General features: G+C 40.2%; 1 protein-coding gene across 1 annotated transcript; it reads right to left on the bottom strand.

Moving 5' to 3' along the window:
* Nucleotides 1-1305: 1305 nt before the first annotated feature.
* MED7 (mediator complex subunit 7) lies at nt 1306-8281 on the bottom strand. The gene is made up of 2 exons (XM_065874594.1): nt 8235-8281; nt 1306-2413 (listed from the first exon to the last, which is right to left on the bottom strand). Exon 2 carries the CDS (start codon nt 2394-2396, stop codon nt 1695-1697), a length of 702 nt encoding a protein of 233 aa, XP_065730666.1. The 5' UTR covers nt 2397-2413; nt 8235-8281; the 3' UTR covers nt 1306-1694.
* Between the last annotated feature and the right edge of the window lie 6018 nt (nt 8282-14299).

A 14299-nucleotide genomic window follows, 5' to 3' on the forward strand; every position in this document is an offset into this window, starting at 1 on the left:
TGAGCAATGTCTACCTTGCCCCACCACTGGGAGATGAGGGGGTTCCCCTCCCCCTTTAATTTAAGCTTGAGAGAGCCTGGACAGTGTCTCCTGAAGTCTCTGGAGTCCAACAATCTATACCAAACACATATCAGGAAAAAACAAAGGAGACTTGCCAACTAAGTGCCTAATAGAGGGGTTGTCTACTTGGAAACAGCCTACACTCCCCAGATTTTTAAAGAAAAGGATGCATGAATGTTTCACATATAGAACTGGCCTGTGGCCACTTTAAACTGGACTTTGCCAGCTTATTTGGCAAAAGGCCTTATTATCAGTGATTCTTAATCTTGAGCCTGCATGGGAATCACCTGAGGGCTCTTTAAACCACAGTTTGTTGAGCCCCACCCCTAGAGTTCGATTTAAGATGTCTGGGGTGCACCTGAGAATTTGCATTTCTAACCAGTCCCCAAGTGATACCAATGCTGCTGGTCCAGGACTACGCTTTGAGAACTACTGGCCTTTATTAAGAGAAAGGCTGGCAGCCACCCTCAGATACAAGGCAGACTCTCCATCAAGATTTTGCCGGAAGAGAGGCTGGAGAACAGAAAAGAGAAGGTGCAGAAATGAAATCTCAGTGCTCAAAACAGGTTGACTTCTTATTCACGTGGTGAAGTCACATCAGTGGGGGTGGGGATGGGGACTGGGAGAGGGTGGAGTTAATGAAAGGAGGGCCTAGTCTTCACGCTTTCAAGGACCCGAAATGATTGAACTTTTGCCATCTTCAAGTGGCTTCCAAAGTTTTCCTGGGTGTGACCATCAAACCAGCAGATAAGAAGAGAAATTTTTATGGGGCAGGCCTGGAGTTTTACACCACATTCCACTGGTAAGAACTCAGTTACATGGCCTCACAGAGATGCAAGAGGAATGGGGGGAACATAGTCCCTAGCAGGGCAGCGTATCTCAGGCGAGCAAGAATCTCTGGTGGACCTCCAGCAGTCTCTGCCACCAAAGCCCCTTCCCAGGGCAGGGTTCCAGCCTTAAGCAAGTCTGAGTTTAGGAAATGTATAGGTAATTACAGACATTTTAATTATTAAAATGAATGTGACTAAAAGTGATCAAAGGACTTCTTAGTGACTGTAAAAAAGCTCTGGGACCCATCCAGGATAGGGACAAGAGGCTGAGACAGAGTGTTGCAGGAGCAGCCCAGAGGAAAAATAAACTGCTGTTTTATAACTCTCCAGGGTTCCTCTCTTTTAACATGTTACACTATTCTTTTTTTAGAGATTAACCAAACTTTTAAGTGAAATAAATCTAAGGATTTCATAATTTCATATTTATAAAGTTTGATATCCTTTATTATCTATCATTCTTAAAGCAAATGACAAATCTACTTTTCAGGGATGAAAACCTACTATTACTGAGGATATCTTCAAAGTTTACTGCAACTCCGAAAACAGGGATGTTCCACACAATAGAGGCAAACACTGCTTTTATTAAGGTGATTACGCTTAATGTAGGCGTACTCATTTACCTAGGCTTGCCATAAAGTGAAATGACATAAACTGCCTGTGACGCCTAACAATTGAGAAAGTTGGAGAGTCAAGCTGCTTGCAAGACTTCTAGTGCTCTCTCTTTTGAGGCTCTCTAAAAGTGAATTCACTAATATATATGCTATTTACTGAAACGAAAAAAAAAAGAAGAAAAAGAAACATCCTTCACGGTCTTTCATTCATTTCGTCAATTAGGACACACAAAGCAGCGTCTTTCTCTATAATCTGATCTCTCCTATGACCTGAATTTTCTCTTTGTTGTTCATCCTGTCCAGCACAGTTGTTGCTATCATCAGCATCCATTGGTTCAGTTTTTACTCTCAGCCCTGCTTCCGAATGGGGCAAATCATCAGGCAAAGAAGCCAAGCAATTCTGAATCATCTCAATGACTCGTTCCAGATGCTTCTGAAATCTCTCAGCTGTCTCAAGGCGTTGACGTTTCTGCACCTCCATCATGACTCTCAAGGTCTCTCTTGCTTGGTGGGGTCGGTATTCATTTATGAGATGATGCACATGTACAAAAAGCAGCTTAAGATCTTCTAGCTTCTCTTCTCGTTTTATACTCCCAGGGCTCCTTATCAAGATATCTAAGAGGTCTAAGAAATTAATAAGGATAGACATATTGAGTTTTCTCAGTTCTTTCTTGTGATCAAACTGCATAGGATGAAGCCGTTCGATACCCTGACTTTCTAAAGGGCGGATGATAAGATCATCACACTGGAACTGGTTGCCGAACATCATATAACTGTCCTTTATTGGAGGTGGAGGCTTAGGAGCGAGGCCTTCCTGAATATTTTCATCTGTATACTCCTTGATGTACTGCATCGGAGGGGGTGGGAGGGCGCTTACTTGCTGTGGCTCACCCATTGTGGAAGATCAAGAACCTACAGAAATGGACCATCAGACAAAATATAAGAAAAAAAAAAAAATCACACACACACACAGAAATAGACCAAAGATTGAGAGTGGAGCTACAAAACAAACCTGTCACATTCAGCGACTAATGACAGAACATTTTACTTTTTCTCCCCTGGCAGTTTGGCACCCAGGAAAAAATGATCTCCCCAGTCTCTAAAACTAACATTTACAACAGGGAAAGGCTGCATCCTTTTCTAATTAGCAATATATACTCAATCATCGTATTTTTCCTGCTCTACTTAATACTTTCATTGGCACAAAAAATATACTGTAGTATACACTTGACCCCTGAGCAACACAGGTCTGAACTTTCACGGGTCCACTTACATGTGGATTTTTTTCAATAGTAAATACTAGAGTACTACAAGATCCATGGTTGGTTGAATCCTCAGATGCAGAACCGCAAATATGAAGGAACTGCAGATACGGAAGGTCAATTCTAAGTTATACTCAGATTTTTCAACTGCACAGAGGGTGGGTGCCCCTAACCTCCCGGCTGTTCAAGGATCAACTGTATTTTCATCTATAAATTAAATCATCTGGATTCCACACCCCTCACCAGTTATGCCTCACTTCTCTACCCTCCCTACAGCCAAACTACACATGCTGTCTTCCCATCTCACGTTACAATCACTCGTTTTATATTATAGATTGATCTTCAACAGCAAACACTTATAACTAAGGAACACTCTGACAAAATTAAAATTACTATATTCCAGACAAACTCACATCATCTGAGCTTCTGTGATCCAATTCCATTCCCTTTTTTCCTACAATATACTCTACAATTTTTTATAGACTCATTAACTTTTCTACATCTACTACAGAAATTTCAAATTCAACTATACCTTCAATAGCCACAATAACTTCCATCTACTCCATTTGAAGCTTAGGTATATCATAAAATGAGAATATCCCGAGTGCGCACTTAGATGGATCTTACCAGATTTTCAAGATATAACATAACATCATCCAACATGAGGGATAGCAAGTAATATACTGGAGGCAGTTTTATACTTGGAATTTGTGAGGTAATAAGGACAGCTGTGGGGCAGCCCTGAGTTTCCACCAACCCACAGCAGTGAACTGGCTGCTGCTGAGAATCAGTCTGTCAGTGGCCATGGGCATGATGAGTTACTCTAACTGTATCAACCCACACTTCACTGCTTTACTAGCCTTCTGCATATTCATTTTTGTCACTATCTGATCTGGCGTCAACCTCCGACCTCCACAAAAACTGCTCATCACGGCCATCAACAACCACCACATGACCAAATCCAATGGACATTTTTCTAAGCTGATCTTAATCTCTCAGCAGCATTTTCTTCCTTTTCAACACACTCCCCTTCTCCCTCAGCTTCTGTGATGCTACATTTACGTCTTCCTCCTACCACACTGGCCGCTGCCTCTCAGTCTCCTTTACTGCCCCTCCTTCGCTAGCCAAATTTTAATGCTGGCATGCCTCAGAGACTCACAAACTCAAAACCCAAAGGGAAAAGGCAGGCAACATAAAGAGTGAAGTAGAACTGAGCATCTCCAAGCCAGACCTCAAAGCCTCCAGCCACTAGCATTCATGTGCGAATGAAGAGTCATTGTTCCTTGGTCTTGAGTTTTCAAGTAAGGGCAAAAAAATCCAGATTTTTATGTGAAATTTCTCAATTTTTAAAAATACTGGCAATTAATTGCAGAAATTGTCAAATACTGTGAGGTCAAAAAATATTTATCTCCAACAATCTTTGTGGTCTGCTGGCCACTAGTTTTAGGCCTCTGTTTTATGTTCTCCCTGGGATGATCTCAGTCAATTCCATAGCTTTTAATACCATTTCTATCCGTGGTTCTCAACCAGGTGTCATTTTGCCAACCAGAAGATATATGCAAGGTCTGGAGACACCTTTAGTTGCCACAACCAGGGAGGGGGTGCTACTGGCTTCTAATGAGTAAAGGCTGGGGATGCTATAAACATACAATGCACAGCAACAAAGAATTATCCAGCCCAAAATGTCAATAGATTGTGCCAAAGTGGAGAAACCCTGGTCTATATTTATGACTCTTGACTTTTTTTTTTAATTTAAGTATACTTGATTTACAATATTGTGTTAGTTTCAGGTGTACAGCAAAGTGATTCAGTTATTTTTTTCAGATTATATTGCATTATAGGTTATTACAAGATATTGAATATAATTCCCTGTGCTATACAGTAAATCCTTGCTGCTTACCTATTTTATGTATAGTAGCTTGTCCGTTAATCCCATACTCCTAATTTGCCCCTCTCTCTCTCCCTCTCCCCTTTGGCAACCATAAGTTTGTTTTCCGTCTGTGAGTCTGTTTTGTACATAGACTCGTTTGTATTATTTTTAGATTCCACATATAAGTGATATAGTATTTGTCTTTCTTTTCTTGACTCTTGACTTTTTATCTCCAGTCCAGACTGCGTCTGGGCTGCTCCTGGATGTCTCACAGGGCATTCAAACTTAAAAAAAAAAGAAAGTTCTTTTGAGTCCATCTACCATAAATACACACACCCTAAACCTGTTCGTCTCATAGCTTCTACTCTTTCCTGTTTCAGTAAAATGTCCCCATTATCCACCTAGTATTTCAAGCCAGAAACCTAAAGGTTATCTTAATCCTCCTTTTTTACCAATCTCCTCTCCTCACCATCACTGCCAAATTCATCAAGTCCCAAACCTTCGCTATCTCACGATCTCAAGTTCATCAGTTCTGATCAAGACACCATTCTCTCTTACCTGGAATACAATGGCTTCCCAGGGATCTTTTTGATTTCACTACAGTTCTTCTATATAATAGCCAGCCTAATTCTCATACCGCATTCCTTCTCCCTTATATCCTAGCATATTGTCTTCTAGTATTTGTTGGTAGCTCCATTCATTTCAAGAAGGCTTCAAATCAATGGGAATTTGGAAGTAGGTATAAACATCTTTAATGTTTATTTACTCTTTCAAATATTTACTGTTTGTCTAATATATGACAATGATGATTATAATGACACTCAAGATAACACTTGAGTACATAGTATGTGCCAGACACTGTGCTAAATACTTTTCTCATGGTTGCGAGAAATCTGAGAAAAGAAGGGTGCTCTTTCCATTTCAGAGATGAGATCACCGTGGCTCACAAAAGTTGATCCACTTGCGTAAAGTCACAGAGTAAAGGAAGGAGCCAGAGCCTAAAGATCTCAAACGCTACATCATACTATCTTTCAAGGATAAACATGGTCTCCATCCTTGTGTTGCTTACAATCTATAAAGGAAAACAGACAAATAGCTAACTACATGTTTTAAGGTTACTACAAGAGACCAACAGATCTGACTACCAAAGATAAATCTAAAAATTCCATATAGGAAAATATATCATAAGCAAAATTAAAAGACAATCCCATTTTTCTGGGAGAAGAATGCCTGCAAGCTAACAAGGGCAAATATTAGAAATTTAATTTTGATTTTTAAAAAACATTTTCTGATTCCATCCCCACAAGAAAAGCACTCAGCAGTTGCCTGTCGTATTCACAACTCTACCTCCAGCGCCTTAAACAATGCCTAGAAGGTGCTAAATCCTCAATAAAGATCCACTGAAAGAGGTATTTTTTAAACCTATATATTTTTAAAAAATAATAGAAAAATAGGCAAAAGATGATGAGAAAAATGCAAATGCTCAATAGAGGCAGGAAAATATTCAGACAAACACACTGTTAAACGCAAATTTTAAAAAGGATTCTTTTCATCTAACAGAGTATCAAGATTTCACATACTACATCATCTGACAAATGTTAGAACACCTTCTATGTGGCAGGCCCTGGATTCCAGCACAGGTCACACTCTCCTTCCTCTCAGTTTCTTCAGAGTGGCCATCCCAATTTTAGAAGCAGGCTCTTAGCTCCTCTGGCCCTGCAGGGAAGCCTACTGCGGTGGAGAGCATCCATTCCCCTCAGCTCTCACAGAAGCCACCATGACAGCCACCATATAACACTCTCAGGTGGCAGGCCAGTACCGCCAAGAGAATATGGGGAATCCTCAGACACAACTGACAGGAAAGGAAACGAATATATTTATTTGGAATTTGACCTGACAGTATCAAAACTTTTAATGCTGATATTCTTTGACCCAACAATTCTTTTTTTTTAATTTTTATTTTATACTGGAGTATAGTTGATCAACAATGTTGTGTGACCCAACAATTCTATTTCTAGAAATTTATCCTACAAAAATATTGGTACAAGTACACAAAAGTGTGTTTAAGGATGTTTAACACAGCATTGTTTGAAAAGAGCAGGAAAAGCTGGAAACAGCCCATAACTTCATCAATATGAGGGCTGGATAAAATGTCTATATATACACACAACACAGCCATTAAAAAAAAAAGGGGTGAAAGTGCATGGGATGGAGGGTTATAAATACTGTGTACCATTTCATTTATTTACAACACACTTACGAGTTGCAAATAGTTAAAATCAACTTTTTAAAACTTCCAAAAACATCAATTCAGACTTATAGAAAAGCTATATGAATAGTATAAAGAATATTCCATATTCTTCACTCAGATTCTCCAAATGTTAACATTTTCCCTCATTTGCCTTATTGGTCTCTCATCTCTGTGCCCGCAAATACTTCAGTGGGTATCCCCCCAAATAAGAATGTTCTCTTATAACCACATAATTACCAAAATCAGAGAATTAGCAATGATCTGGTACTTCAAAATAAATTTCAGACAGCCCAGGTTTCACCCCACTCAAGCCTTTTTAGATTGGAAGCCCAGTTTTGTGCCTCCCAGCACCATGTGTAATCCTCTACTTTAGCTGCCAATCCCCAAAGGGCAAGTAAGTGACAGGTACCATTGTTTCACATCCTCTCTTAATCTTTAAACCAATTCTATGAGTTAAGTAGTATTTTCAATTTCATTTTAGAGATGAGGATCCCAAGTCTGTCTCACCAAGGGGAAGTGTCTGCAACCAGATCAAAAGGCTAGTAAATGGCACAGCAGGAATTCTTAACCTTGGTTCTTGTACACAGTACAAGTTCCCTTAAATCAGTAAACTATGAAGCATCTAACAGTACAAAAGGAAACTGACATATTACAGAAATCCTGTTTATCTCCCTATCACTTCTCTAGACTAAACTTGTCAAAGGCGATGGAGGTTTTTAGTAAAACAAGCGCCAGGCATCATAGCTGGTTATCAGACTCAAGATCCACCTTCTAGTGTTTGTTCCGTTCTGCGGTATTTCACCAAAAAAAGAAAGGTATTCTAGGGTCCCATCCCCAGACTTTTGACTCGTTTTGTCTACTGTGAATGGGGCCGCTGGTATGTTGTTTTTAAAACCTCTCCAGATGATCTAATGATTAGGCTTGGCATCTACCTCCTTCCCCGCCTCCCATTAATTCTTCTGATTTCAGGACTGCTCCCTGAGGAGGAAGAGCAAGGCTGGTTATCCCGTAAGGCTGGAGAGGCCAAAGGACTCGCCGAGGCCACCCACCTTAGCAAACCAGCCGCGAGAGACTAGAACTGAGGTCTGTCAACCTCCGGCCGGGCTCGGCCTCCCCATTCGAAGGAAGCCCAGAGCTCGCCGCAAGGAAGGCACCTTCCGCCGAGCGGTTCACCCCGGGGCTCAGCGAGCAGCGGGGAGGCCGCGCTCCCCGAGGGACGCGGGAAAGGAAAGCGGGCGAGCGTACGCCGCACCAGGCCTCCCCCATTCCCCGCCCGCCCGGAGGAAGTCGCGGGGTCCGGAAGAAGAAATGCACACTGAACGGAGCACCAAACCGTCGCCGCCCACTCACCTCAGCCCCGGGTTTACACTGGTAGCCGCCTTCTCCACCGCCGCCGAGACTCAACTTCCAACCTCCTCTTCCAGGAAGAAGCCTCTGACGCTGTGCCTTGATTGGCTGAAATAGCTGTCCTTTAACCGAGGCTCTAGGCCCGCCTCTGACCGATGGCTTGCTATTGCGCCTGCGCACGGCACCCCCCACCCCCACCCCCTCACCGACCGCGAGCAGCCTGCCGCCTTCTGGCAATTTGGCTGCGGCTGCGGCTTTTGCAGCCGCAATTTCTGTACTTTGTGTCAATAAAAGCAGCAGCTGGTAGCTCGTTCCTTTCTTTTTCTTTTTTTTTTTTCAACGCTTAAAATTGAGGCATCCATACGTCTTACGTAAACGTTAGACAATACAGTAAGCAGATATTTTTAGAAATGATATCGACTGTAGCCCACTGTCAAAAATAACATTAAAAAATATGAGGTTGGACTCTATACGCTGTTTAAGTATTTTGTAATCTGGAAATACTTGTGAACATGATTGAGAATCAATAATATATTCTTAATTTGCATTTTTTTTACCATCTATTCACTTTTATTTTCATTTACGAATTCAGATTCTATTTCCAGGCAACAAATTACAAGTGTAAAAAAAAAAAGTACACTTAATTCTTTTGGAGGTTATTTTCATAAGAAATGTTACACATTTCTAAATTTATGGGAATCTTCCAAGAGCATGTTGCGCTTACAAAAATAAGATTGTTATTCTGATAAATGTTCTCAACTTTAACTCTTTAAGATTATTTGATTTTTTTTTAAACTAATTACGGAGAGTTCCCAAACATACAGGAAAGTAGAAAGAATAGTGTATTCATCACCCAACTTCAACAATTGTCTACCGATAGACATTATTTCAGTTCATCAAGCATTTCTAAAAAGTAAGGACTCGTTTTGTTTGTTCGTGGAACCAGAGAACCATTGTCTCATTTTAAAATAAATTAATAAGTATTTAATATCATCAAAATCAAGTCAGTATTTGTATACCAATTATCTGAGGATCCGATAACGTCCACCCCTTTGTAACTGGATGATGTATCATTTAATTATCCTTTACTCTATAGTTTCCTTCCTCCACCTCAATCCCCACCCCCCACCATCAGTTTATTTGTTGAAGAAATCTGTTCACTCTTGAGCATACCCTAATCAGGCTTTTCTCCCTTCACTGAGACCAATGTGACCTACACTGTGACCTCCAGTGGGCATTCTTAGTACTCATCCTATTCTACTCTCAGCAGCATTTGGCACATTTGATCTTCTGAATTGCCCCAGGACTCAGTTATCAGTTCTTAGTGGGATGTCATCCAGGTGAAAATATCCAGATGCTATCCAGGCCCTGGAAACACCCTCTCCTTTGCATTCAGACCCTCTTATCCCACATCTTTATTCAATTGCAAAGGCTCAAATCTAAAGGTTCACCTTTACTCTTCTTTCTCTCGTACTCCATTCAAAACTACCATACCGGCCTTTTGTATTACTTCTATTTGGGAATAAGTAAAAGTCCTAAATATAATTAATTTTCACCATCTCCACTGCCTCAGTCCTGGTCCATGCCACCATAATCTCCCCTGGATTTATGAAATAGGCTAGTTTCCTTGCTTCCACTTTTGTCCTTCCTTAGCCTATTTACCACACTGTCTTAAAATATAAGAGATCTGAACAACCCAATCAAAAAAGGGGTGGAAGACCTAAATAGACATTTCTCCAAAGAACACATACAGATGGCCAAGAAGCACTTGAAAAGATGCTCAACATCACTAACTATTAGAGAAATGCAAATCAAAACTACAGTGCGGTACAACCTCACACCGGTCAGAATGGCCATCACCAAAAAAATCTACAAACAGTATATGCTGGAGAGGGTGTGGAGAAAAGGGAACCCTCTTACACTGTTGGTGGGAAGGCAAATTGATAAAGCCACTATGGAGAACACTATGGAGGTTCCTTAAAAAACTAAAAATAGAATCACCATATGACCCAGCAATCCCACTCCTGGGCATATACCCTGAGAAAACCATAATTCAAAAACACACATGCACCCCAATGTTCATTGCAGCACTATTTACAATAGCCAGGACATGGAAGCAACATAAATGTCCACTGACAGATGAATGGATAAAGAAGATGTGGTACATATATAGAATGCAATATTACTCAGGATAATTTGTAGAGACATGGATGGACCTAGAGACTGTCATAGAGAGTGAAGTAAGTCAGAAAGAGAAGAACAAATATTGTATAATAACGCATATACGTGGAATCTAGAAAAATGGTACAGATGAACCTATTCGCAAAGCAGAAGTAGAGACACAGATGTAGAGAACAAAAGTATGGACACCATGGAGGGAAAGGTGGGGTGGGATGAATTGGGAGATTAGGATCGACATATACACACTACTATGTGTAAAATAGATAACTAATGAGAACCTACAGCACAGGGAACTCTACTCAATGCTCTGTGGTGACCTAAATGGGAAGGAAATCCAAAAAAAAGGTGATACATGTATACATATAGCTGATTCACTTCACTGTACAGCAGAAACTTACACAACACTGTAAAGCAACTATACCCCAATTAAAAAAAAAATCTAACCACTCTATTCAAAGTTCTCCAAGGTTTTCCATCACATTTATAATAAAATCTAGTGTCCTCACCATGGCCTATATAAGGCACTACAAAATCTAGTCCTTAGCTACTTCTCCAATAATAATATTTCCTACCACTTTTTTCCCTGCTCAGTCTTCTCCAGCTGCAGGATTTCTTTCCCTCGAAATTTTCAAGCCAACTGCTGCCTTAGACCCATGGCATTTGCCTGGAACTCTGTTTCCACGGATATTCACATGCCTCACCTCCTCACTTCATACAGGTCTCTGGTCAAATGTGACCTTGTCAAAGAGGTCTTCTGTTGTCACTCTATATAAAGTGGCATGCCCCAGTCATTCTCTTGGGGAATGCCCCCAATCCCCTTACTATGCATTCTCCTTCCTTCATAGAACGTGTTATCATCTGATATCATATTATGTAGTTGATTTATTTTCATTGTCTTTCTTCCCCATTAAAATACAAGATTCATGAGAAGAGGGCCTTTGTTTCATTCACTGCTACATCCTCAGCACCTAGAACAGTACCTGAAATTGGCAAGTACTCCATGTACATCTATTGAATAAGTAACAAAATGAATACTGAATAATTATCATTTTCAAATGAATTCACAGTGTGACATTGATGGATAAACCAGGGTATATTTAGCCAAAACCATTGTGTGAAATTATCTTCCCAACTTTGCTATTGTGAATACATTGGATGAGCATCCTGGTTCCTGGTGCACGTGTATATGTTTGTAATTTTCTCCTTGATATAAATTTCTAGAAATGGAATTTTGGACCCAAATTTTCAGTGTTTTAGTTAGTGGCAGGATCAAGGCTAGAATTTGGGACTCTTGACTCTCAGTCTAGTGTTCTTTACAATAAACTACAAATGAATAATGGTATGAAATTCACATCATGGGAGGGACTAGTGAAAATATGGTGTATAATAAACATTTGTTTAGGTGGCTATACTTCCGGAATCTGAATAGGAAGTTTATTCCTTAAAGATGCCTTCCCTAGGGACTTCTCTAGCAGTCCAGTGGTTAAGACTCCACGCTTCCACTGCAGGGAGCACAGGTTCGATCCCTGGTTGAGGAACTAAGATCCTACATCCCATGTGCTGCGTGGCGTGGCCAAAAAAAAAAAAAGATGTCTTCTCTAGTTTAACAAGGACTACATCCATTCAACAAATCTTTATTGCATCTGCTGTGCCAAAGGCTGCCCTAGATGGTAAAAACGACAGACAAAAGCCTTGCCTTCTAATGGAGAGACACAGACAACAACATGCAAGCAAATAAGAATTTCAAATAGTGATAAGGGCTATCGGGAGAAAAATAATACACAATAATGCGGTAGGTAGGTGGGTTGGCAGGTAGCTTCTTTCTAGAAGGTGATCAAGGTAGCCTCTTCTAGGAGCTGTCTTTGGAGCTAAGACATGAGAAGGAGTCGACTGTGCAAATATCTTGGAGACAGCTAGTGCAAAGAGTCTGAGGCTGCCATGATCCTCCTGAGTTAGAGAGACAGGAAGGGAGCCTGTGTGCTCCACAACTAACAAGCAAAGGGAGAGTGGGAGGAGATGAGGGGGCAGTAACAGGCAGGAATACATGATAACTAGCATCTTGCCTGTTTTAGGAGCTTGGCACATTATAGAGAACATCATTTTTATCACTTGATCCTAAGTGGCAAGCAGAAATAGTCACCTTGTCGATTTTTTTAAGGTTAGGTTTATTGAGGTATAGGTTACATACAGTAAAATTAACTTCAAGTGAACAGTTCAATGAGTTTTGATTAATATATACTGTCATCTAACCACCACCACCAGAATTAAGATATAGAATATTTGCCTCACCCCAAGCAATTCCTTTTGTGCCCCCTTAGTATTCAATCCCCGCCCTCACCCCTACCCCTTGGTAACCACTGATCTGATTTCTGTTTACATAGTTTTGCCTTTTCCAGAATGTCATATAAATGGAATCGTGCAGTATGTAGATTTTTGTGTCTGGCTTCTTTCACTTAGCATAAATGTTTTGAGGTCCATCAGCATTGTTGTGTGTATTAATAGTTTGTTCCTTTTTACACTGAAGGAGGATTCCATTGTATGGATGCACCATAATTCTTTTATTTATTCACCAGTTGATGGACATTTCAGCTGTTTCCAGTCTTATAAACATTCAGATACATATCCTTTATGGACATAAGATTTTCATTTTTTTTTTCGAGTTACTGCAAAGGGATTGCAAGTCCTTATAATAGGTATATGTTTCACTACATAAGAAAGTGTCAAGCAGTTTTCTAAAGAGGCTATATCATTTTTCATTTCTACCAGCAAACTGTAAGAGTTGCAGTTGCTCTGTACCCTCCTCTGCAATTTTCCTTTTTGCGATTCTAATGGCTATGTAGTGGTTTTAATTTGCATTTCTATAGTGTTGAGTATCTTTTTTGTACTTATTTGCCATACATATCTTTTCTTGGTGAACTCTCTGTTCAAAGTTTTTGCCCATTTTTTAATTGGCTTGTTTGTTGTTTTTACTGTTGAGTTGTAAGAGCGCACACACACACACACACACACACACACACAGGACAAACACACATACACACACAGGACAAAAGTCCCTTATCAGATATGTGTTTTGTTATTTACATTTATTTTCTTGCAAGCTGTGGCTAATCTTTTCATTTTCTTATCAGTGTCTTTCAAAGAGCAGAGCTTTTTAGTTTTGATGAAGTCCTAGTTATAAATTGTTTTTTTTTATGGGTCATGCTTTTTGTGTCCTATCCAAGGTCACGAAGATTTTTTTCCCTTGTGTTTTCTTCTAGAAGATTTTTTTTTAGCATGCAAAAGTCCAAATGTTCCAGCACATTTACCCTATTGATTTTTTTGGTCTTACTGTTTGTCATTGGTAGACAGCTTCATAAATAATAATCTCTGAACTCTTATTAGTAAATTACATTGTGTCTCTGCTTGTTAAAAAGCCCAGACAGAAAAACAATGGAAGCTAGCTAATTAAATTGTTCATCTCCAGCCTCTGCTTATTCCTGTCAAAAGACTTATCAGCTCATCTATATTGTTTGAACAATGCACTTTGAGTGAGAATCATCTCTAATGCACTGTTCTCTGCAGTCTGCTGTGTAGTTTTAATTCCTAGTCACTGTTTTCACTGTTGCTGTTGTCTCATGGGTACTAATGACCTTATCACTAATAATAATCTCAACAACCCAGACCTGTGTGCAGCAGTTGGGCCAGGAGGATGTCTGTAGTTTGCTTTGCCTGCTACACCTTTCTGTAGCAGCAGGCGGCAGCAGTAACCCTGGCATTGGGGAACTAACCCCAGTTTACACTTAGTTTTATAACAGAAAGATGCGTTCCCCGCATACGAGTCCCACTGAGAAACAATGTCAGTTATCTCTTGCAGGCTGAAGAACTTAAAAAGGATGTAGAATCCTGCA

This window comes from Phocoena phocoena, chromosome 3 (assembly GCF_963924675.1).
Source record: "Phocoena phocoena chromosome 3, mPhoPho1.1, whole genome shotgun sequence".
Classification (NCBI taxonomy): Eukaryota; Metazoa; Chordata; class Mammalia; order Artiodactyla; family Phocoenidae; genus Phocoena; species Phocoena phocoena.

Excerpts from the sequence above, each read along its gene's own strand:
- MED7 (XM_065874594.1), bottom strand. The coding sequence starts at position 2,396 with ATGGGTGAGCCACAGCAAGTAAGCGCCCTCCCACCCCCTCCGATGCAG.